Source organism: Strongylocentrotus purpuratus, unplaced genomic scaffold (assembly GCF_000002235.5).
Source record: "Strongylocentrotus purpuratus isolate Spur 01 unplaced genomic scaffold, Spur_5.0 spur5_scaffold_20, whole genome shotgun sequence".
Classification (NCBI taxonomy): Eukaryota; Metazoa; Echinodermata; class Echinoidea; order Camarodonta; family Strongylocentrotidae; genus Strongylocentrotus; species Strongylocentrotus purpuratus.
Window position 1 is genome coordinate 51,614,160 of NW_022145606.1, and position 24,479 is coordinate 51,638,638.

Below are 24,479 nucleotides of genomic sequence, written 5' to 3' on the forward strand. Positions count from 1 at the left end.
AGCCCTAGAGTGGAATATGACTGGCGACCAAGGCAACCAGTGGGTAAAAGGTCAAATTAACCTTAACCAGGTCACAGGGTTCAGTATGATCTTTGAAGGTGTCGTAGGAACGGGTTCCGCAGGGGACATTGCCATTGATGATACATTCTTCCTGCCCGGTCAAATGTGTAACGGTGAGTGACCAAGGTAGCAATACGACGTTGGCCCAACGTCACCAACATGACGTTGGGCCAACGTCGAGCTGACTTCATGCCAAACCCGGCATTTTCCACCATGTACTTACTTGCTTACTGCCCATTATGCCTCCTGGCACATAATAATAATAATAATAATAGCTCGTTCTTATATAGAGCTTTTCAGGCATGGAGGCCCTCTCAAAGCCCTTTACAGATAAGTATATTATTACTCCGTTCATTGGATTCAGGCTTACCCGCACACAATGTATGCACATTCTCCACTCCCTGGGCAGCATTCCAGCCAGGCGTCATATTTACAAGCGCACACTTGCTAATCTAACCACATTAGCTTTCGCATCCTACCGGGTACCCATTTAACACCTGGGTGGAGAGTGGCAAATGTAGATCAATGTCTTGCCAAAGGACATTAGTGCTGCGGCAACAAAAGTCTTCCACTCCTTCCGATCCTGGGCCAGTCTTTGGATGGTATCCCATGTGTGGTTAAGGTCTTTAATCTCCCCTTCCACAGTTATCCACCAATTGTTTTTAGGACGTCTCCTCTTTCTTTTGCCGTCTGGTGTCCAGTGGAGGGCTGTTCGTGTGATGTCATCTATGTTCTTTCTCATAACATGTCCGATCCATCTCCACCTTCTTCCCGTGATGATGTTCTCCATGCTATTGATTGATTGATTGATTGATTTGTTTTATTGTCCACATTGAGTGGAAATTCTTCTTTCACATGGTTACAACTATGTACAGTATATAGAGCATAGGTCAAATTTAACACATTTTAAGTTACACATTGCTCATTAATAAACAATTTTAATTTAAACAATAAATCATATAAACAATAAATCAATAAACAATAAATCTTGATGGCATTGGGCATACAGTGCTTCATTTGAAATGGTGTTTTAAAAAAATACGGCATAATCTTCTCAGACTCTTTGTGTGGAAGACCGATAGCTTATTGAGGTCATTTTTCCACCATGTGCCATGGCCCAATTTTAGCTGAAGTTCGCTCGCCAACTGCAACCGTGCCGACCATGACTGTTGGCCCAACGTCGTATTGTTATCTGGAGAGTAATGAAAGACCAACGCTTTAAACAAACCAACTTTGGCTGGCACCATTAACAATGTTTACCTGACAGTTACCCAGATAGGGTACCAACTTATTGACGTCATATATATATATACATATATTGATGTATTAAACTCATGTACGCGTCATCATGATTGAACTTTTGTTATTGCTGAGACCAGATTACGGCCAATTTAATGCACTTTTTAGAATAATAAGTAATTATAGTATTAGACCATACCGACTTGTACAGGTGTAAATGCAAAATTAGTTCTCAGAATTCAATCACTTATCTATATTTCTCTATATCCAGATTCTAGTCCCGTCAACTGTGACTTTGAGGATGGCTGGTGTGCCTACACCCAGGATACAAGCGATGATTTTGACTGGAGGAGGATACAAGGCTCGTCTCAACCTCGTGATAAGTTCCCGAAGGTCGACCACACGCGCGGTGACGCATCCGGTATGTCTAGATGATATCCTTAACACCTTATCCGGACACCTTCCCTCTAGACATCCACCCCCGGATAACCACCCCCGGACAACTACCCCTAGTATAGTTGTCCGGGGGTAGTTGTCCTAGGGTTAGTTGTCCGGTGGTAGTTTTCCGGGGGTATTTGTCGTAGGGGTTAGTTGTCCAAGAGGGTGGTTGTCATAGGGAATAGTTTTCCTTGGATGTAGTTGACTGGGGATGGTTATCCGGGGGTTGATGTCCAGGAGGAATGCTGTTCCAACCAAGTCTTTGATGCGGCTACTGCAAATCATTTTTCAGCTTTAATTTTTCGCATTTCGTTTAATTATACCTTTCTATTCTTTACTTTCTATTTCTTCCCCAGGTTGGTACATTTATATCGACACCTCTGCAGAGCGTACCGGATACCTCGCCCGCGTCCTCAGCCCTCTGCAGCCCGTTACGTCACGACAATGCCTCACTTTCTGGCACCATATGTTTGGCGCTTCTGTGGAAACCTTGAACGTGTACGTGAGGCGGAGCGATGCTAATGAGAGCTATGTGGGTGATCTGGTATGGACGACGACAGGAGAGAAGTCTGATGATTGGCTAGAGGCCCAAATCAGTGTCGCAGAGGCTGTATCCTACCAGGCAAGTCAATCTTTTATATTTTTGTGGAAATTAACGTAGGATACGATCAATTTTATGAACTGTTTTTATTTTGGTTATAAGTGATTTGTAATTGTGTACATGTATTATTTTCACTCGCAAAGTTTTAATGTTGATAGAATTGATGTAATTTGAAATGGACATTCTGTTTCCTTTACTTATCAACTATTTTCCTTCTAAACCGCTTAGAGGCAATATGCAATTTGCGATATAGAAATATATTACTATTGTTATTACTAATCATATAAAATTGAAAGGAGAAGTTGAAGTTTATTTTTGTAATGCGACTATATAGGGAATTTCAAGCCCAGGTAACACCAACACATCAACACTAGAGTGCGTTTATCAATCATTAAAATTTGTCACCCGAATAATTTACTGAACAATGTTATAGATATCATCAAAAGAGAGGCGTAAGTGCAATTTTGTGGCTAACTGTGTCTGGCATGTGACGTCACGAATCTTGACGCTCTATACGGAGGACCGCTGAAGGCAGAAAATCTGGATCTCAAAATTAACATTTTTGAAAGATGATTACTGCGGGGCCCAAACATATTTTGAAGAAGGAAATTGTTATATTTGATCAGTAGGGCTTCACCTTCGCAATGATATGAATTTTGTATCAACTCGAAACACTTTTGATTCTTCGGGTGACTACTTTAAGTGCAACCTTTAGACATTTCCAACGTGATAATTACAACACGATTAAATACATGAATATAAATTGCATTGCCTTTCTTATTATCAATCAATATATGAAAATCTAATGATACAGAAAAATGTCTATATAATTCTAAACCATTACATTTTGAGAGATAATAGGTATCATATTAAGTAAATACATTCCTATTCACGATTGAAAGTTAAAGTCAATGAACTTTGATACTCTGACGTCAACATTTCCGCTTTATATAAGGATTATGTTTTCTATCAGGCTGCATCCTATTCTGTGTATTGTTACGTTCTTGTCCAATATGTTTTAAATGTGTATTATATATAAACAATCTGATTGTTATATGTAATGTTTTGTTAAACTGAATGAAATAAAAATAGAACTTAATTGACTTTTTTTGATTTGATAAAGATTGTGTTTGAAGGTCGGGTTGGTAGTATCTGGACCGGAGATATAGCTATCGATGACGTCACAATGTACCACGGGTATTGTGCAGGTATTTAGAAGATTGATATCAAACCAGACAATATTGCTTCAGGGGAGTGTTTCACAAAGACTAAGGTCGACTTAAGTTTGACTTAACTATGGCAGGCCGTTCATGCCACTATTTGCTCTCATCATTACGATTTTTAGATAATATATTTTTTTTACTTCAATAAAGAATTATATAAAAATGTAAATTCTGTAGATTTGTGACCATGATTTGTACGTCCCTTGAGAGACCAATGCCAGTAAATGGTGACAGAAAACAGTGGCATGAACAGCCTGCCATAGTTAAGTCTAACTTACAATCAATCTTAGTCTTACTCCCCAGGTCATCTAGAGACTGAAATAGTTGACTATCTTTCCATCTCGTAATATTTCTAAGTCAAATGAAATATTGAAAAATGTCGGAATGAAATTGCTGGATTTATTATCCCCCAAAACCATAACTCCAATTACATATACATACTTGTATAAATTATAAGAAATACATTGGAAAATTACCCATACTTGAATGCAAATACTTCATATTTATATATGGCTTTATCGATCTTTAGTCCTGCGTTTATGCTTGGATTATAACATACGAACGAGGCTGATATGGTATACAAATATACACTGTCTTGCTAGGCTTTTCGAGCGATCATTAATCGAGATGTAAATAGCACTTTAGTTGAAATACTATTTAAGGCTTAGGAGCCGTAAATAGTACTTTTTGTAAAAAAAGTATGTATACTTTTGATCATGTGACATACTTTAAACCAATCAACGAACATGAAGATATAAATGACGAATATAATGTATAATATTTTCTTTATGACGTCACTCTATATATACAGGTTCACCGCGATGTGATTTTGAGGATCCGTTCCTATGCGGTTACACACAGGACCCTACCGATGATCTAGATTGGATCTATTGGTCTGGAGCAACACCTACACGAAACACCGGTCCATCATATGACGTCACCTATGGAACGCTGGCAGGTATATACATGTACAATATATATCTTGGATGGTGAATATTTGGAGAAAAAACAAAATACTAAATTTCTTGGAACTATCATCAATGAAAATCTGAAATGGAGTGATCATGTACATTACGTTTCAAAGAGAGTGTCACGCACTGTTGGTTTACTGTATAAGTTAAAACATTATGTGCCTTTGAATATTCTATATATGCTATACAATTCCTTGATTCTTCCTTACATGTCTTATTGCAATATACTGTGGGCAGACTCAAAAGTATATACTGATAAAATGCTACTTTTACAAAAGAAAGCGATTCGTGTGTGTACCAATGCTGGATATCGCGATCACACTGATCCCCTATTCGCGAGGTTAAAAACTCTGAAAGTAACTGATATTAACTTTTTACAAAAAGCACTGTTCATGTTCCGTCTACATAATGATTCCCTACCTTCCCACTTCCCACCAATGTTTTGTTTGAATAGAAATATTCATACATACCCAACCAGACAATCAAATAAATACCATTTATGTAATCCTAAAACAACAATGGCTATGAAATCTATAAGACATTCTGGTCCGGATATTTGGAACTCACTGTCCGTTGACATCCGTAACTTGAAGTCAGTATATACTTTCAAGAAAAGTGTGAAATCAATTTTATTGAGCAAATATTGACAAATCTCTTAAATTAACACATGATATCATATATGTTTGTCAGCATTTCCTTGATATAGCAGGAAAATCCCCCTCCCATGCACCCTCTATCCCATTTTTTTTTTTGGTTGCAAGTCACTGTTTATTTTTTGTTATTTTCCCCCAATTATGTACTGTAATTTACTTTACATTACAATCGTTATGATTTTAAATGTAATGGGCTGCAAGCGTATCAAGCTGTCACGCTTAGGCTGTAGCCCTTCTGTATCATCACCTCTTCGAGCGTATGTATCTATGATTTACTGAATGTGGAAATGTAATTTAACTTATGTTTTATACTCATGTAAAGACATTGTCACATTATTGTTATAACCTATGATGATTCAGTAACCAATAAATATTTCAACTATTTCAACTATAATATCGAGTATTTAAAGGAATTAAAGGAATCGAGCATCGTGAATCTCACCCAAAGACAAGCTTGATTCATCTCTTTACTTATGACTTCAATATTTTCTCCTGGAATTGTCACTTAGAGGTATTAATAATGTTATTTTAAATGATTTCACCTTTCTTTACATAGCCTATTAGGTTTTATTTAGCATTAAAATTATACACCATATTTTATATTCCGTTGTCCAGTTTGCGATTGTTTGATATTCTATGTAGTTCAGATTGTAAATAGGAGAAAAAAACGAAACCTTCAAATAAATGTATAATGTTACACTGACAAAACATGCCTTCATACTATTGGTATATTTGTAAAGCGCTTATAGACATTTGTAATAAGCGCTAAATACAAATTAAATATTATTATTAATATTATTAGTGATATTCAGAAAATTTAAAAATAGCAATGAATGCCATCTTTTATGTTAAAATTTGGTTATAGAAAAATTTATATCAATATGTAGTATTTGTATTGACTTCTGAGACAATAAATACTATTTAAAATATAAACAAATCATTAAAATTCGAGTGCTTCAGGTTATGAAACAGTGCTCGCTACAACTTCATTTCTTTTTAATTAAAAAACTAACACTATGACGTCATGTATTACGTCACCAGGTCATTATCTGTATGTGGGTAGTGAGGGGTACCAAGGTGACGCAGCCCGGTTGATTTCACCTCACGTCACATCCGATACGCCTGATGAAGTTCACTGCTGGAGGTACTATTATCACATGTGGGGTCAAGATGTCTATGTCTTAGAACTACGAGTAAGTAAAGATGATCCGTATAAAACCCATCAATATTAAAAGTATATTTATAGAGTGGTGAAGTGTGACGTCATCAAAAATTTATTTTTAGAATTTCTCAATTTTGTCTTCATTTTCCGAAAGTGCATCACAAATTTTGTCCAAATTTCCAAAACCAATTGAATATGTTGAGTATTGGCTGAGATATGACCATCTGAATATATATTTCCTATAGGAACTCATTGCTATATGCTCTGGCTCCTTACCATAATTCTAAAAATAGATTTCATGACGTCACAGCTCCGATACTCTATATTTTGCTTTTGTAAATCTCAACTTTTTTTTGGTCAAATTGAGGTAAATTTTCAATGTATCACTCTATTTTACTGATTTTTTTAATCTGTTAAAATCTGTTAAAATCACGCAATTATTCCCTTTTAAAATATATTACTACTTTTTAAAAAGCCGGTCTGGTTTCAAACAAACACAGCCCGTTAAAAATCAATTAATATCGGAGAGGAAATATTATGACATGTACATGTTTATATATATTTCTTAATATTTGATATTTCTAATATAAACTTGAACGAATTTTGCATTTATATCATATAATATTGATTTCACATGTATTTATTGTATTGTAAAGTTTTTATCAATTTGTAAAATGTCACACAATTTAGCCTTCGAGTTGCGAGATGATTTTCAATAAAACAAACCAATTATAATAATATAATCGCCTTTGCTCTGCTAGTAATTACACCCACCACTGCGTTTAAAGATATAGACCGGAAGTGGTAAAATAACGGTTGAAGGGTTTTGGGTGCAAAATATCCATTCAATATTGTTTAAATATTGCCTTTAGGTTTAGATGGCATTACTTCAATCTCAATTCGCAAAAAAAGCAGAAATATATTCCCAAATTTACAATGTTGAAGTGCATTCGCGATATCCATCCAGGCCGTATTGATATAATAATTTACCAAATATATCAAGTAGTAGGCGGTTTCCCGGCAAAATGTGTATCATCACGTATATTAGTCAAAACATATTCTTTCACATGATTGGTAGGCCTACTAAGAGCTTCCATTTCATTTTTTGAGAGGAGGGGGGGGGGGGGTTACCTTTAAAACCCTTTCGCGCCAATCATTCCACATTAAACGTTTGGCTCAATACCTCTTGATGCAGAGGCCGTTCAAATATGCAAGATACATGAGTAGAAAGGGCTAATATTTCTGAATAATATTGCATCCATTTTTATTTTATGAAAACCCTTAAATTGGTAACACATTAAAAATTAATCAAAAAATAGATCAAATTAGGTCATTTTAATATTGTGACAACAAAAATTACCGCCCATGCAAAATGTTTCCAGAGATATTAATTTTATTTAACAATGCAGAAATAAAAAAATAAAAAAATAATTGCCAATTAGAAAATTTAGCCCTAAAAACATTCCTGTCCAAAATCGGGTCTAAAAAGGGAAGATATTCTAATGTCCGACCTTTCCCTTGTTGAACGTGGTCAAATATATAGATCCGGCTTCGGGTATAACTAAATGAGTAGAATATTGATATGTTAGTGAGTGAGGTTGTATGTTGTTCATCTACTTGCCAAGCTCATCTATTGTCAATACATTAGAGATTGCAGCAACCTTGTTGTTTGTTTCGTTAACCTTTAAAAAATGTATTCGGCGTTATTATTATAACAGTGAAGTAATATGGGCGTTATTTGTGTGCACACATTTACAATGTATAAGATTCTTTTCTGACTTATGCCCCTCATCTTTTGCCAAGGAATTCTGAGTCCGCTATTGTGTTTTGTTATAATTTTCACGCTATATTGTTCGAGTGATTTATATAATTGTGATAGAATATGACGCATAAGTAAATTTAAAGTGATGCTTGCATTTGTTTTAATGTTTTTTTTTGTTTGTTTAAGTAGTGTGCTATCTCTTATCCATATTCCTTTAGGCCCTCTTCGGTAACAATCGGCAAGAGGTCCTGACGACCCATTTATACGACCAAGGGGACGAGTGGCATGAGGGCGCTGTTCAGATCGGTTTACAAGAATATGATCTACTGATAGTAGGAATACTCGGAGATGATGGGCAGAGAGATATAGCTATCGATGCTATATCGATGACAAGAACCAGTTGCGGTAGGTTTCTTTCTATTTAACTTGTATACATCATCTCGTAGTCTTTAGATCAATGCATTAACATTATAAAAATCCCGACAAGAGTACGTATCCGTTATAGGCGAGAGAGCTTTCTCAGCCACCGTTACTCTTACTATGACCTTTAACCCTTAAGGTTGAGAGTTTAAAGGTCATTAGAAAGTTCAAATCAGAGTTGAATAGATTTGCTTGATGCGAGGATACATGTATGTCACTCAATGATCGTTTCTCTTATTTTCCTTGTGCGCCTCAGAATACCTCAAAAGCATGTTACTACTACTACTACTACTGCTGCTACTGCTACTACTACTTCTACTGCTACTACTTCTACTACTACTACTACTACTACTACTACTACTACTACTACTACTACTAGTGCTTTTGATGATGATGACAATAATAATACTGGTAAAAAGAATGAAATTAGCAACTAAAGCAGTGATGACACACATTCAAATTTATATTATAATAAGTATAAACCTGCATTTCACCATTTTCTGACTGAAGAAGCTCATTGTATAAAGAAATATATATATACACTTATGTGTATACATATATATATATATATATATATATATTGTTCAGAATTTTATGTATGATATGTTTATATTTATAATTTTAGAGGATTGCGACTTTGAGACGGATTTTTGTGGATGGATAAATGCAGAGAATGGACGAGACGAGCTGAATTGGCAGAGGTTATCGGGTCCTACTACTACCACAATAACCGGACCTCAGTACGATCATACTACCCTCTCAGATTCAGGTAAGAGTTATATTAAAGGGAGTGTATAATGACAAATACTGCTTAACGCCATCTACGTCGGCACAGACTGGAATACCAGCGGGTAATGTGGTGATTAATGTTAATTAATTAATGTTAATTTGTCTCACACTCGAGAACTTGCTAAATTAATTTAAGCAAATATTACCTTCCTATTACCTTGACAGGCTTCTACTTCTACATTGATGGTTGCTTTCCTAGTCAGCCTGGAAACATCGCTATTAGACAAATATTACCTTACTATTACCCTCACAGGTTTCTACATCTACATCGATGGTAGCTTTCCTAGTCAACCAGGATACATGGCTAAGATAAGTTCAACTGTATCACTAGTGACTAATGACCATACCTTACTATTACCCTCACAGGTTTCTACATCTACATTGATGGAAGCTTTCCTAGTCAGCCAGGATACATGGCTAAGATAAGTTCAACTGTATCACTAGTGACTAATGACCATACCTGCTTTTCCTTCTGGTACATGATGTATGGACAGGATGTTGGTGAACTCCAACTCATCAAGTAAGCATCAAAATGTTTGCATATATTATTTTTCTTCATATTTAAAAAAATGTACTTCATACATTAATGCCCACAGTTAAAAGTATAGACCAGTTCCGGTCATGCGATTGAATTGTGAAAGAAACGTAGTGGAATCGATCAGAAAAGGTTGATAATCTAGCATATAAGTATAGGTGTGTACGGCAAGGTTCTGGAATCATTAAAAGGATAAGAAACTTAGGACCAGTCTTGGTAAATTTGCAAGCACTGTACACAGAAAGATGTACATGTATATGGGACTACCCTATATCTATCCAGTCCGGATAGATATAATAATTTACCGAATATATCAATTGTTATCATCACGTATTAGGGCAAAACATATTTTTTCACAGGATTGGTAAGAGGAGCTTCCATTTCATTTTTTGAGAGGGGGGGGGGCGTTTTCAAATGTTTACTATTCATATTTCGTGTTGTTCCGGGGAAATCGCTCCCTTTGACTGAGTTGAAAGCTAACGAAAATCTATATTTATCATGATCAGAACAAAACAAACAATCTAATAGTACTTCATGTATTAATGTTTGTTATGCATGTTTGTTATGCATGTAGCCTATAGTCTTTCCCAGACATCAGAGCCCTGTTTCATAAAACTTGATATCAATAACAAGTTACAAGCTGCTGTTATAAGCTACCGAAATCAAGACATCTGATTGGCCGAGAGCAAGTTTGTCATAGAAATTTAGCAGTTGTTATAGATACAAAAAATTATGAAACGGGCCCCAGTACAGATTTACATGAGGGTGTCTTAATATATGTCGGGTTGATGATATTGGACATAGTTACTTAAAATGTCACTAAACTAATGATTTATCTACTCCTAGGCCCCGCCTTACAAAGACTTACGATTGATCCAAATCTATCGCAAGTCCTCCAACCAATGGCATGTTTGCAATATCCTATCTGTACATAGTTGCGATTGATATCAATTGCAAATACGTTGCGATTTTATATCAACTCTTTGTGAGACGGGCCCCTGTACTATAATGCAAACATAAATGAATTTCACCACATGAAGTGATACCTGCTTAGCGTTTGATCAGTGTTCTTAGTTCAAGTCACATTTGTTTTTGATCAGAACCGAGGCCGGCATGGAGGCGATGGTATGGAGACTAACAGGAGAGCAAAATGATGATGATACAGTCTGGAAGCAAGGCAAGATACAGTACAGCGATAAGCAGGACAGAGTCAAGGTATGTAATCAAATCATTTTGCGTTTCACGGGTTGTATGCGACATAGTCACGTGATCCTGAACCTAATATACTGTACCTTAGCCTATTCCTTGGACGGAATATGTATGTCACAGGTTACAGGGCATATATGCATCCGGGACTCTAGACCAAAACCTGCACCTAAACATAATTCAAACCATATTCATTAAAGGCCGGCTGTACTAGTTCAGCCAAAAGGGATTAGACCACACAGCGAGGTCACTGACAGGTGGCTATCTCATTAATTCAGCTCTCAATTAATATAATAAAAAGAGGATCATGGGGGACCAACATGCAACGATTTGGGAAGTTTTCTATATAGAGGGAGCCAGTAGCTACAAGTAGTACAGTGTGGATTTAAAGGAAAATGCATTTCACAGAACTTATACCCCACATACTCAATGACAATTGCTCCACGGAGATACTGTCATACGTTAACAGAATTCATTACGTCAACCCTAGATCAAAAACTATACCTTAACCTAATCCTTACCCAAGGCCTATATCTTTGACAAACTAAAGCCAGGGGCTAGGTTGCTAGCGCAAAGCAATTTCCAGATGGTGATGATGAGGATTGGCACCATTCATCTGTTTCAAAAATTGAAAGGCGTCCGCTTCTCCAATAGTCATGGACTAAACATTTGCTTGAAAAGATAAGTTTAGATGCCCGGCTTGAACCTTCCTAGCTTGTATAATAAGAAGGAGGGAGTTTCAGTTTTACAAAGCATTTTTTCAATGACAATGACAAAATTTAGTGACAAATCTGCTGCTAACCAATCAGAAGCAAGGATTTTAGTACCTTTTAACAAAAAATGTCATTTGTCACTGATGACAATTTTTTTTAACCCCTCCCCCCCCTTCCCCGGACTCGTGAAAAGTGAAATGGAAATTTATTTTAAAAAATGGAGGAACTCATTTTTTTTAACCACGTTTTTTTCTGGTGATGGTATCTTAGATGGAGTTCGTTGGAGTCATAGGACCAGGTCATCAGAGTGACATTGCTCTGGACGATATCAGGCTTATACCAGGAGAATGTGATAGTAGGTCAAATCAATTTCTTTCTGATTTGAAATACCAATGACCATTTTTTGTCGCTTCGTTATCTTTTGCATTGTTCCTTATTTCAACTATTTTTAAAAACGTGATGTATTTATTTCTTGTAACTATGTATTTTCTTAAATATTACTGTGACGCCAGTGGAAACCAAATTTCTAGGTTACTTGTTTGCAAAGACAAAATCAAATATCTTGTAAAGTCAAAGTCAAGATAAGAAATGTTACTATTATTATTTATTTCACCAATCGGAAAACACAAAATGAGTATAATAATCAGATAATACATAGACATTGCATATTAATACATGCAAACAGCTTTTATTAGGAAAGTGGAGAGGAGAGAGAGTAAGATACAATCTGATGGGTAGGTCAGGGGTGACAATATCAATTTAAATTGCTATTACTCGAAAGCATGTCACCCCACCCACAGTCTGCATCCTGGAAAATTATGAAGAGTATGCCTTTCTTTGATATAATGTCCCCACACAATAGATGTGTGCGTTCAAGATGGAGCAATCTTGTTATGTGTATTTTAAAGTAACCGCTTCCAGAGTGATGGGGATGATTCAGAGATTGCCCTGTTTCCCCATCTTCAATACAATACTTCACCATCAATTCATGAAACGTGTCAATAGTTTGTGCATTAATTATTAAAAAAAAAAATGAGCAAAAATTAAATAACATCCAGTTCATTTTTATTTTTCACGTCACCAACTTCAGCCAAAGGCTGTTCTTCTGAAGGTCCCTGTTCATCAATGAGCACATATTCACTACTTTGTTAGAGTTAACAAAACTTCAACATGAACCATATATAAAAAAATGAAACCTAAACATTTGCTTCAATTACGTTAGAGTAACGTAATTCAATGTTAGTGATTGCTAGTTGTGAACTTATTCTTAGCCCTGATAATATTTTAGGACCCTACCGTTTACTTAATGATGCAACTATGAATACGTATATTTTTCATTTTCTTTTTACTATTTATGTCATTTTTCATCAAATCGTAGCTTACCCTCCTGAAGCAGCTGTTTTACCGACCACCACACCAGTGCCCCCAACCACTCCGCCACGTATGTAAATCTGTTATATAGTTTGGTTTATAAGATGATGACGTAGATTCCAATCAAATGATTCGTTTAGAGCGTACACGTGACCAGGCATTTATTTCGCCTAACACGTAATGTTGATAATGACTGGTCATTATCAAATGCTAATGACCGGTCATTAGTAAAATCATGTTATAAATCAAATAAAACATAATCTTATAAAACAAATGATACACATCATTTTGTTCGGGCATTAGTAAAATTACCCACGCTCGGCACCTTAAAAACAGTCTAAACACCTTCGGCTATTGCCTCAGGCGTTTTAGACCTTTCTAAATGTACCTTGTGTGGGTAAGTCTTAATAATGCCCTCACTGTTGTGTATTATTTGTATACTATTTTCCTCCTCAGGATTTTTTGCAGGTTTCCTTAAAACCTTTCCTTAAAATGTATATTTTTATTTTGTTCAACAGTTCGAGTCGATGTCTGTGGAATATCGAGTAGACGAGTATTAACGATGATGATTTTACTTACATAATTTGTATAATAGCATTCTGAGTTTTGTTAACCATATTGGTAAATATTCAATTGAAGCAATATTACATATTGATTATAGTAAAATTCAATAAACTTACCTCAGTACCTAAGTAGTTTTTAAAAGTCGATTACAGTAAATTTCTTGCTAAATGAGACTTCATGAGATTACAGCATATGAACATGCAAATGAAATGAATATATGCCTATGTCAACTGGAATGGAATTCTCACATGAGCAAGGGTAAATCTTATCGAACGTAGATGCAGTAATTTATATGTTATAGAGGACTGAAGCTGTGGCATCATACAAATCTATTTTTAGAATTTCTTAATTCTTTTCTTGATTTTCCGAAAGAGTTTCAAAAATAATGTCCAAATGTCGAAAACCAAATGAATATATTAAGTATTGGCTGAGATATGACCATCTGAATAAATATATGTCCTATGGGAACTCAGTGTTATTGTGCTCTGGTTCCTAATGTTATAAATAGTTTTTTGATGACGTCACACTTCACCACTCTATAAACTTTCACATTCTGCATTATAGCATCCGGGACACAAAGCTGTGACTTTGAGAGAGATTTCTGTGATTTCGTCCAAGCTACTGACGATGATTTTGACTGGAGGAGAGAACAAGGCTCAACCCTGACATCAAACACAGGACCATCAGCAGATCACACAGTAGGAGACGGTAAGACTCGCAATATGGTGTCCCACAGGGAAGTCCTATTGGTCCAGTACTGTTTATCATACTTGAAACGGCCGGGGTAAAGGGCCAAACTCAACACCTGAGACAGTACCATCGCACAATGGAGACTGCCATGCTCCCCGTGATGTTGAATTAAAGCTTTACTACTCCTTCTGCCCCTCAATATAATTCTTCTTGAAGTGGAAACAAGAGATTAGATAGATTATTAGTAGTGTTTGGAAGTAAAATAGGAGACGGTAAGAATATTGGATTCTCGCATTGCGGTGTCCCACAGGGAAGTCCTCTTGGTCCAGTACTGTTCATCATACTTGAAACGGCCGGGGTATAGGGCCAACCTCAGAACCTAAGACAGTACCATCGCACAACTGAGACTGCCATGCTCCGTGTGGTAGTGAAGTAAAGCTGTACTACTCCTTCTGACCCTGAATATGTTACTTCTTGAAGTGGAAACAAAGGATTAGAGAGATTATTCATAAGTAGTAGTGTTTGGAAGTACATGGTAGACAGTAAGAATATCTGATTCTCGCATTGTGGTGCCTTACAGGGAAGTCCTCTTGGTCTAATACTGTTCATCATAGTACTTGAAACGGCCGGGTTAAAGGGCCAAACTCAACACCAGAGACTGCCATGCTCCGTGGGATCATAAAGTAAAGCTTTATTACTCCTTCTGCCCCTTAATATGATACTTCTTGAAGTGGATACAAGGGATTAGAGAAATTATTCATAAGTAGCTTTGTTTAGAAGTAAGCTTAATAGTAATATTTTTGTATATTTTATGTTTAATAATATGATTATAGTTAATTACATACAAATATTTGATTTTGCAAACGCTAACAATACTTTCATATTGTACCGCGGAGTCGTAATTCAGCTCACAGCTGGCAATATTGTTCTTTCTTGCATCCACAGCTCTTGGTTATTACATCTACACGGAATCCACGTTCTTTATCAACCGGAAGCACCGTCTTGAATCACGCCTCTTCCCCGTCACAATGACGTCATGCGTGACGTTCTGGTTCCACATGTGGGGTACCACCATGGGTGAGCTGAATGTCTATGGCAAGGAGGGATCAGATCTAGGTCCAGTATTGTGGACCAAACAAGGATCTCAAGGGAACCAGTGGTTTGAGGCTCAGGTCCAGTATATCCCTAACACAAACTACATGGTAAGCATCATCATCTGAGCTAGCTACTTTTTTTAGGAAATGTAGGCCCTACTTTATTTTAGTATACATTAATATTACTCTTTAGACCAACTTTTTTGTATTTTGTGTGTTTATTATAAGTTTTAGTTGGTAATTTTAAGTCAGACAATGGTGCGCTTAGAATTACCCGTATTAAGCGCCTAATAAATGTTATGTATTACTTTCATTATTATTATTTTTTTTGTAATCGTTAACATTTCAGTTTGAATGATTCTTAATACAAAGGAACTGTAACCCCTTATACGTTTTCATCTTTTGTCTATTCATTAATGTTGCACTCTTCATGAAACAAATATTGGTTCGGAGAAGAAACAAATCTTTTTGTTATGGCAAATGAGACTAAATGACACAAACTACTCGGCTGATTTCTAACACTAACCAAAAACTCTTTTTTTTTCCTCCTTTGTTTCTGCTTCCATTTAAAATTATTAAAAACTTGAATTCGGCGTAAACATTCATAATTGAATGACACACGCCCTTCAGACTAAAACAACAACAACAACAACAACAACTAACTCTGACACTCGACCTAGCCTAAAACTCCATTCGTTTTTTTAAAGATATCAATATTTGTAATACTAAACCGTAAGTTAAAAAAAATAATCTGATTGATATTACCACCGATGGCTCAAAAAAAGTCTTGATATGGGGGGGGGGGGGGGGGGGGGGGGGGGGGAGGGGGAGCACGGGTTTGAATGGAGTGGGACATTTAGAGGAGGTGGTGGTGGGGGGGGGGGCACGGGTTTGAATGGAGTGGGACATTTAGAGGAGGGGGGGGGGGTGAAAGGGTGCATATCATTGCTACGCCAATTTCTGCATACAAAATTATGTTTATTATAGATCGTTTTTGAAGGACTCACTGGCCCTGGACAGGAGAGTGATATGGCTGTAGATGACATCGACATAAACCCTGGTAGATGCCCAGGTAACAAACAATATTATATACCGCACTTAAGAAATCCAGCCATCTGATTGGTCGAAATTGCAGTCGTGAATTTAGCCATTCCCGTAAAGAAACGACAAATGCCCAAACCATTTATTAGTCAGAGAGTAAAATCCCGGCAAAATTCCAGTTACCGAAAAATAATAAATCTTGCTGCGATACCCATTGCTTTATGTGTTAAAATGTTCTTTGAGCGAGCGCGGACATCATACAGTGCTTTTTGTCTGCGATTCCCAACTGATCGAAAATTTCAGTCATTTTTCGGGTGGTGATAAACAGACAGTTTATCAGATTTTCCGTGATGTTTTTACATACGACATGGAAGATGCCCAGGTAACAAAAGACATATAATGCCAATACGATACTTTACTCCTTACTTGTTATATTAGTTATTATTGTATCGTTTGCACTCATCTTTACATGAACAATTTGAGTTACAATTATTATGATGTCTTATTATCTCACATTTAAACACTAAATTACAATATAGATTTCATCGTGCGTTTTCACTTCAGGTATACATACAAATGCCTAATGACATAACATTATTTCCATTTGTTTTATTACGCCCCTGATAGTGCTACGATGCTAAGGACACGGGCTAAGAATTACCTGATATGTTGTTTCAAAATATCGAGTTCGAATCTATATAGAGACAACATGAAGAGCCTAATTCCAAAAGGAGTTAAATCCACTTTTAATGAAAATTGAGTTATTAATATCAGAACATGGGCTAAAGTACCCTTCTTTCAATAAAACGGTTAACATAAATTTTAGGAGCAATCGTGAACAAATGCACCTTCTAATAACATTTTTTCATAGACGCCTTTACAAACTATGGTAAAAAATTTCTTTTTTCTCTGAAGTTACAAAAATGGATTTAGCTCCTTTTGGAATTCAACTTTTCAAATAGTGTTCTGTTTTCGTTTCACGTCGAAGAACCTCAGAGCAATACGGAGAGTTCACTTTTTCTTTGATCCACAGTGACTGATTTATGCACCTTTGAGAACCCCGACCTCTGTAACTACATGCAGGATCCTCAGGACGACTATGATTGGTCCTGGGCAAGTGGACCAACACCTACATTCTACACCGGACCGTCCAATGACGTCACCTACGGGACCAGCAGTGGTCAGTTTTGGCGATCTTTTTTTTTCTTTTTCCAAAGAAGATTTTTATTCAATCATTGTTGAGCAAGAACAAGACACTACATTAGAACAAAGTACTTGTTATGACATATCGGTCAAACACACACAGGGAGAACAGTATGAATACTGATGAGGCTACTCTGGGTAAACAAGACATATTATTATTATTATTATTATTATTATTATTACAAATACTCTCCAATGGATTTGATTTGGGTAGAGTATAAATTCAATACCAAAAGGCACGAGTGCATTGACTTGGTTTTGGACACGAGACCTGTCGGTTTACGAGATCACTGCTCTACCACTGAGCAATCGCGCCTCCTCAATTTAGCAGATGTATGGTTGAACTGTATATATTTTATAATCACATACAAGGTATTAAATATTTTAAAGCATACATTGTATTATACTGCAATAGCTCTCTGTTACAATACAAATTGGAGGTATTGTTTGTATATTCTTCTGGGAATTTAAACAACTTAGCTCATGCACTCGTTTTCAGCCTCATAATAAGCTTAAATAGAAGAGTTGGCAAATCTCGCCAATTTGAAGAAGGAATTTCCTTCTTTGCCAAAAATGATTTGTTCAATGATCCCACAATAATTATAATATTCCGCTTTTATTAAGCGCCCAATACATCGATACAACGATGTGCCTAAGCGCTTTACAGATACTACGCCGGTCATCAAATTCAGGCTTATCTGCACACAGTGTATGCATATATTGGACTCCTTGGGGAGCAATCCAGCCAGTCACCATTTTACAAGCGCACACTTGCTCATCCAACTACATGAAATTTCACATCCTCCTTGAACGCTTCTTATTCATAAAGACCAAACAATAAAGACATTATGTGCTGTTTCCTTACACAGGTCACTATGTTTATGCCAGTGCTGTAGAGAGGCTCCCGGGAGACCAAGCTCGACTACAATCCAAAGAGATACTTTATGATGCTGATCACCCCCAGCTGTGTGCGTCATTCTATTATCATATGTTTGGATCAGAGATGGGTACTCTCAATGTCCTTATCAAAGAGGTGAGAGGTCATTCTATTATCATATGTTCGGATCAGGGATGGGTACTCTCAATGTCCTTATCAAAGAGGTGAGAGGTCATTCTATTATCATATGTTCGGATCAGAGATGGGTACTCTCAATGTCCTTATCAAAGAGGTGAGAGCTCATTCTATAATCATATGTTCGGATCAGAGATGGGTACTCTCAATGTCCTTATCAAAGAGGTGAGAGCTCATTCTATTATCATATGTTCGGATCAGAGATGGGTACTCTCAATGTCCTTATCAAAGAGGTGAGAGCTCATTCTATTATCATATGTTCGGATCAGAGATGGGTACTCTCAATGTCCTTATCAAAGAGGTGAGAGGTCATTCTATTATCATATGTTCGGATCAAAGATGGGTACTCTCAATGTCCTTCTCAAAGAGGTGAGAGGTCATTCTATTATCATATGTTCGGATCAGAGATGGGTACTCTCAATGTCCTTATCAAAGAGGTGAGAGGTCATTCTATTATCATATGTTCGGATCAGAGATGGGTACTCTCAATGTCCTTATCAAAGAGGTGAGAGGTCATTCTATTATCATATGTTCGGATCAGAGATGGGTACTCTCAATGTCCTTATCAAAGAGGTGAGAGGTCTTTCTATAATCATATGTTCGGATCAGAGATGGGTACTCTCAATGTCCTTATCAAAGAGGTGAGAGCTCATTCTATTATCATATGTTCGGATCAGAGATGGGTACTCTCAATGTCCTTATCAAAGAGGTGAGAGCTCATTCTATTATCATATGTTCGGATCAGAGATGGGTACTCTCAATGTCCTTATCAAAGAGGTGAGAGGTCATTCTATTATCATATGTTCGGATCAGAGATGGGTACTCTCAATGTCCTTCTCAAAGAGGTGAGAGGTCATTCTATTATCATATGTTCGGATCAGAGATGGGTACTCTCAATGTCCTTATCAAAGAGGTGAGAGGTCATTCTATTATCATATGTTCGGATCAGAGATGGGTACTCTCAATGTCCTTATCAAAGAGGTGAGAGGTCATTCTATTATCATATGTTCGGATCAGAGATGGGTACTCTCAATGTCCTTATCAAAGAGGTGAGAGGTCATTCTGTTATCATATGTTCGGATCAGAGATGGGTACTCTCAATGTCCTTATCAAAGAGGTGAGAGGTCATTCTGTTATCATATGTTCGGATCAGAGATGGGTACTCTCAATGTCCTTCTCAAAGAGGTGAGAGGTCATTTTATTATCATATGTTCGGATCAGAGATGGGTACTCTCAATGTCCTTATCAAAGAGGTGAGAGGTCATGACATGATATAAGCGGTATATTGAAGCACTACTGTACTACGTATATCTACTTGCGCCCTCTATATAGCAAACAATGCCTAATCAGTGCATGTTGGTCCCCCATGGTCCCCCATGGTCCCCTCCATGGGCGTCAATCCTTACGTAACTCCTATTGTTCAGGGGGGATGAATGAATAGATCACACAGGTCAACGATTTATCGAAAGGGAATTGTACTGTTGTCATGTAAGCGTACAGAATATGACGACAAACATTAAACTAAACCATCATAATAAGAGGAGAACAGGAGCCCTAGTATGAGGATGTGGACGCCTAAATATTGCATTTTAAAAACATTCAGGGATAATGAAAATAATAATGATAATAATAGCTAGTTTATATATAGCGATTTTCAGGACCGAAGGCCCTCTCAGAGCGCTTTACAGCTATATATATTATAACCCCGGTCATCGGATTCAGGCTTACCTGCACACAATGTATGCACATTCACCATATTCTGGGGAGCATTCCGGCCAGGCGTCATTTTTACAAGCGCACACTTGGTAATCTAAGTACATTAGCTTTCGCATCCTACCGGGTACCCATTTAACACCTGGGTGGAGAGTGGCAAATGTAGATCAATGTCTTGCCAAGGGATGCAGCCCAAGCGTTAAATAGCGATGGTCATTTGAATTTGCTACCAGAATCATTGCTATACAGAATAGGTTAGATCCTTCTTATTTGGTCATCTTTTGGAAACGAACGGTTTCTGTGTCAAATGATACTTCTAGAATGATGACGAAGCACCTTTACGTTTAAAGGAAAATTACAGGGTGTCAGTTCTTCTCACGTGCATTCATCATCATCAACTTAAGGTGGCGCTGTAAAGCGCTGCTGTGGTCTTCACAAGAGCACGCCATGCAGCTCTTTCACATGCCATTAGTGTTGCACCTTTCATTCCTTGTCTATACACTTTCTTGATATCATCAATCCAAGATATTGGTGGACGACCTCTACCCCGTTTTCCTTCGACTGCTCCTTGCAGTATTTGATTCTCAACACCTTCAGATCTCCAAATAATGTGCCCATAATAGTTTTCTTTCCATGATTCCACTTCCATTACCATTCAACACAACCCACCTTACTCCACTCAGGGTAACCAAGACGTGAGTGCGCCCCTATGGACCCAGGGTGCGGAGGATCTGAGTGATCATTGGTACCTGGGAGAGGTCAGCCTGTCTAGCGCCCTCACCTTCAGAGTCGTCTTTGAAGCAGTAACAGGTTCTGGAGAGCTGAGTGATATAGCTATTGACGATGTCATAATTTCCCATGGACTTTGCCATGACTTAGGCAAGTACAAACCTAGCTTGAATAGACTTAACCCGTCGGCTACTGAATTATCTAATTCACATTGACTTTAACACCGGGACCACCAGGTTCCAGTAAGCATTGGGTTAATGTAAACATATTGCCCTCGGGAACACGGTGGTTCTCGGATAAAGTCTTTAGTAAATTAGAGCTCATAACCTCTATCGAGTAATATAGAAGTAAATACTGAGAGCGCGAGGAGGTTCAAATCTGACTGACTTGAGGGCTACACAATAACCCATTATTATTATTATTATTATTATTATTATTATTATTATTATTATTATTTGGTCTAAACGATTGGAGACGGAAATAAGTTCATCTTATTGATACCATAATTGCTAGAATGTTGTTTTTAACGCATTTAAAGAGTATTTTACACATTTAAAAAAGCAAATCATCGGATTGATCCGTACGACTATTGTCTCTTTGCACCTTAAGGAGACTGATTTTGAGGGCGAGGCATCTTTTGTGGGAGAAAAAATAGAGATAATTGAGAATTAATTTGAAAACAGCCTCCTAAATAATTCATCCTATTAATAATCTTTGCCGCTTTTGTCTCTTTGTACTTTTAGGAGATTGTGATTTTGAGAGTGGTACCTGTTCTTGGGAGAACATAGATAGAGACGATCTAGATTGGATTACAGGAGAAGGGGCAACCGGTATGTCAGGTCCTAGCGTTGATCATACACCGGGAGAAGCAGGTAATTCTATATAGCATACAATGCCTAATCGGTGCCTGTTGGTCCCCCATAATCCCCTGTTTCTTATGTTAATTGAGAGCTGATTTGATGAGCTAACCACCTGTCAGTGACCTTGCAGGGAGGTCTATTCCCCCTGGTCAAACTAGTACAGACGGGCTTTAAAGTAGATGAAATGATTAGAACCGTAAACAAAATGCAGGTGTATATAATATTCGATTACGTCACATTCCGGTGAATGATAGCTATTGAGGCATCCGTCTTTGCATCCTTTGGAAATTTTACAAAACGAGGGTATTTTCTTGTTTGTTATAGAGTGGTGAAGTGCGACTTTATCAACAATCTATTTTTGGAATTTCTTCATTTTTTCTTCATTTTCCGAAAGAGCATCAAAAATAATGTCCGAATGTCGAAAAAAAAATTGAATATATTAAGTATTGGCTGAGATATGACCATCTGAATAAAAAGATGTCCTATATGGGCACTCAGTGTTATAGTGCTTTGGTCCATAACATTATGATGTCACAGCTTCTGTACTCTATACTGAAGATGGTTAAGATAATGATGATAACATACTCCTCACACATACTCTCCCTGTGACACATGTTACTTATCATGGGATAGATATATTAAAGCCTTCAAAAAATATGTTTCAAAGTGTTTCTAGTGCAAGTTTAATCTAAACCAGTGTGAATAAGGATTGCCATGACGCCAATCAAGGCTGGACATTGGTGTTTAACAAAGTCACTGTTTTGCACAGCGGAAACCGTCTGTCAATTGAAACATATTATATTGTGCGAAATTGCACGTGTGGGAAATAGTTCACCATGTAGAGAGGCGAAGAAAGCAAACGAAGTGTTAATGAAGGTGATGGAAACAATGACAGAAAATTGCCTATGGTGGTACTGAAAGTACAATGATGATAATTGTTATAATGATGAGTATGATGATGATTGGTTGACGTTGGTGATGATGATGATGATGATGATGATGACGTGTTGATGATGAAGTTGATTTACATTAATGATGATAATTGGTTGACTTTGGTGGTGATGATGATGATGGTAGTCATGATGATAATGATAAAGTTGATTTACACGAAGATGGCGATGATGATGATGATGATGGTAGCTATGAAATTGGTGTTGATGATGATAATCATCCTCGCCGTCATTAAACATTCGTTGATTTCATTTTTCCTCCTCTCAGGGAACTACCTGTTCGTCGACTCCAACCTGCCCAGCGCCCTGGGCCTACAAGCCTACCTCATGCTCGGTGCCCCAGCCGCCACGGGGGTCAAATGTCTTCAGTTCTGGTATATGATGTTTGGTCTAAACATGGGCCAGCTCCTGGTCTATACATCCCAAGCCTCTGACCTGTCCACCCGGGACCTGGTCTGGATGCTTGAAGGTCAGCAGAGTAAAACATCGACGGAATGGAAGCAAGCCTCTGTACCTATTAATTTCGATGAGGTTGATGACGTGAGTTTTGTACTTTGTAATTCACATTAACAAATAATGGGGCTATATATTGTTTGGAATGGGGGGGGGGGGGGTCATACTCGCTTCTCGACGTGCCCTATAGGATATACACCTTAATTTAAAGTTTATATTGAGGAAAAACAGAACACATGAAACAAACCTGTGTGCCATTTTACCTTTACCCATTTATGTCATATAAGCGAATTTGAACAATGCATTCGGATAGCATGGTTTCTTCTTCTTCTTCATTCGACTATTGTTGCCAATTTCATCGCATCTCTTTATTTCAATGTCTTGGTAAAATTATTATTATTACTAGCTTATGGTATATGGTATTTATTTGTTATATGGGATTCATTTTCCAAATCACAATATAAAACCAATACATACCGAAAGGGAAAAGGAATATATAAAAGCAAGAATGATAAAGTAAATGACTGGAGAGCGTAATATCCTCTGTAAGGTCTGATTGCCTTCATAGGCTAGATTACTGCCTGTTGTGAAATGGGCTTCATTGTCTGACAGTCATTTAATACCTTTCTTTGTGTTGACCCGATCTAGGTATTCATCGTGGCGATACTCGGCTCCTCCTTCTACTCCGATATAGCTATCGATGACATCGATATCGTGAATGGAAATTGTGATTGTAAGTTTCATATTTTTCAACTCAACATACGCATAGCTATATACAAAAAGAAAGATATATCGCAAACTATCAAAGAACTTCTAGCCTGACACATACAAAATACAGTGAAAAAGGAACAAATCTTTTCCATTTTCCTACAGTTCAAGCAATTAGTAGTTGTGTCAAAATTATGTTTGTGGATACGATGACAATATTGTACAATTTTCAGATATTTGTCCATTCAGGTAAAACATT

The 24,479-nt window shown here is 37.1% G+C and overlaps 2 protein-coding genes and 1 long non-coding RNA gene across 3 annotated transcripts in view; all 3 read left to right on the top strand.

Moving 5' to 3' along the window:
• The first annotated feature begins 3,462 nt into the window (after positions 1–3,462).
• LOC115927542 lies at positions 3,463–6,355 on the top strand. Its single transcript, XR_004065716.1, has 3 exons — positions 3,463–3,546; positions 4,373–4,519; positions 6,227–6,355. It is a non-coding gene; the product is annotated as an uncharacterized LOC115927542 (long non-coding RNA).
• A 1,574-nt stretch (positions 6,356–7,929) lies between these two features.
• LOC105442403 (MAM and LDL-receptor class A domain-containing protein 1-like) lies at positions 7,930–19,656 on the top strand. The gene is made up of 13 exons (XM_030994059.1): positions 7,930–7,947; positions 8,328–8,514; positions 9,155–9,298; positions 9,685–9,838; positions 10,954–11,068; positions 12,043–12,127; positions 13,151–13,213; positions 14,272–14,415; positions 15,343–15,599; positions 16,479–16,563; positions 17,566–17,712; positions 18,605–18,768; positions 19,555–19,656. The coding sequence occupies exons 1-13, from the start codon at positions 7,930–7,932 to the stop codon at positions 19,654–19,656; spliced, it is 1,665 nt and encodes a 554-aa protein (XP_030849919.1).
• Positions 19,657–19,962: 306 nt separating this feature from the next.
• LOC105442401 (MAM and LDL-receptor class A domain-containing protein 1-like) overlaps positions 19,963–24,479 on the top strand; it is a 77,103-nt gene continuing 72,586 nt past the window's right edge. Inside the window, exons 1-5 of the mRNA XM_030994060.1 lie at positions 19,963–19,992; positions 21,204–21,330; positions 21,993–22,121; positions 23,328–23,599; positions 24,161–24,245. Coding sequence (XP_030849920.1) covers positions 19,963–19,992; positions 21,204–21,330; positions 21,993–22,121; positions 23,328–23,599; positions 24,161–24,245 — 643 coding nt within the window. The remainder of the gene's footprint in view (positions 19,993–21,203; positions 21,331–21,992; positions 22,122–23,327; positions 23,600–24,160; positions 24,246–24,479) is intronic.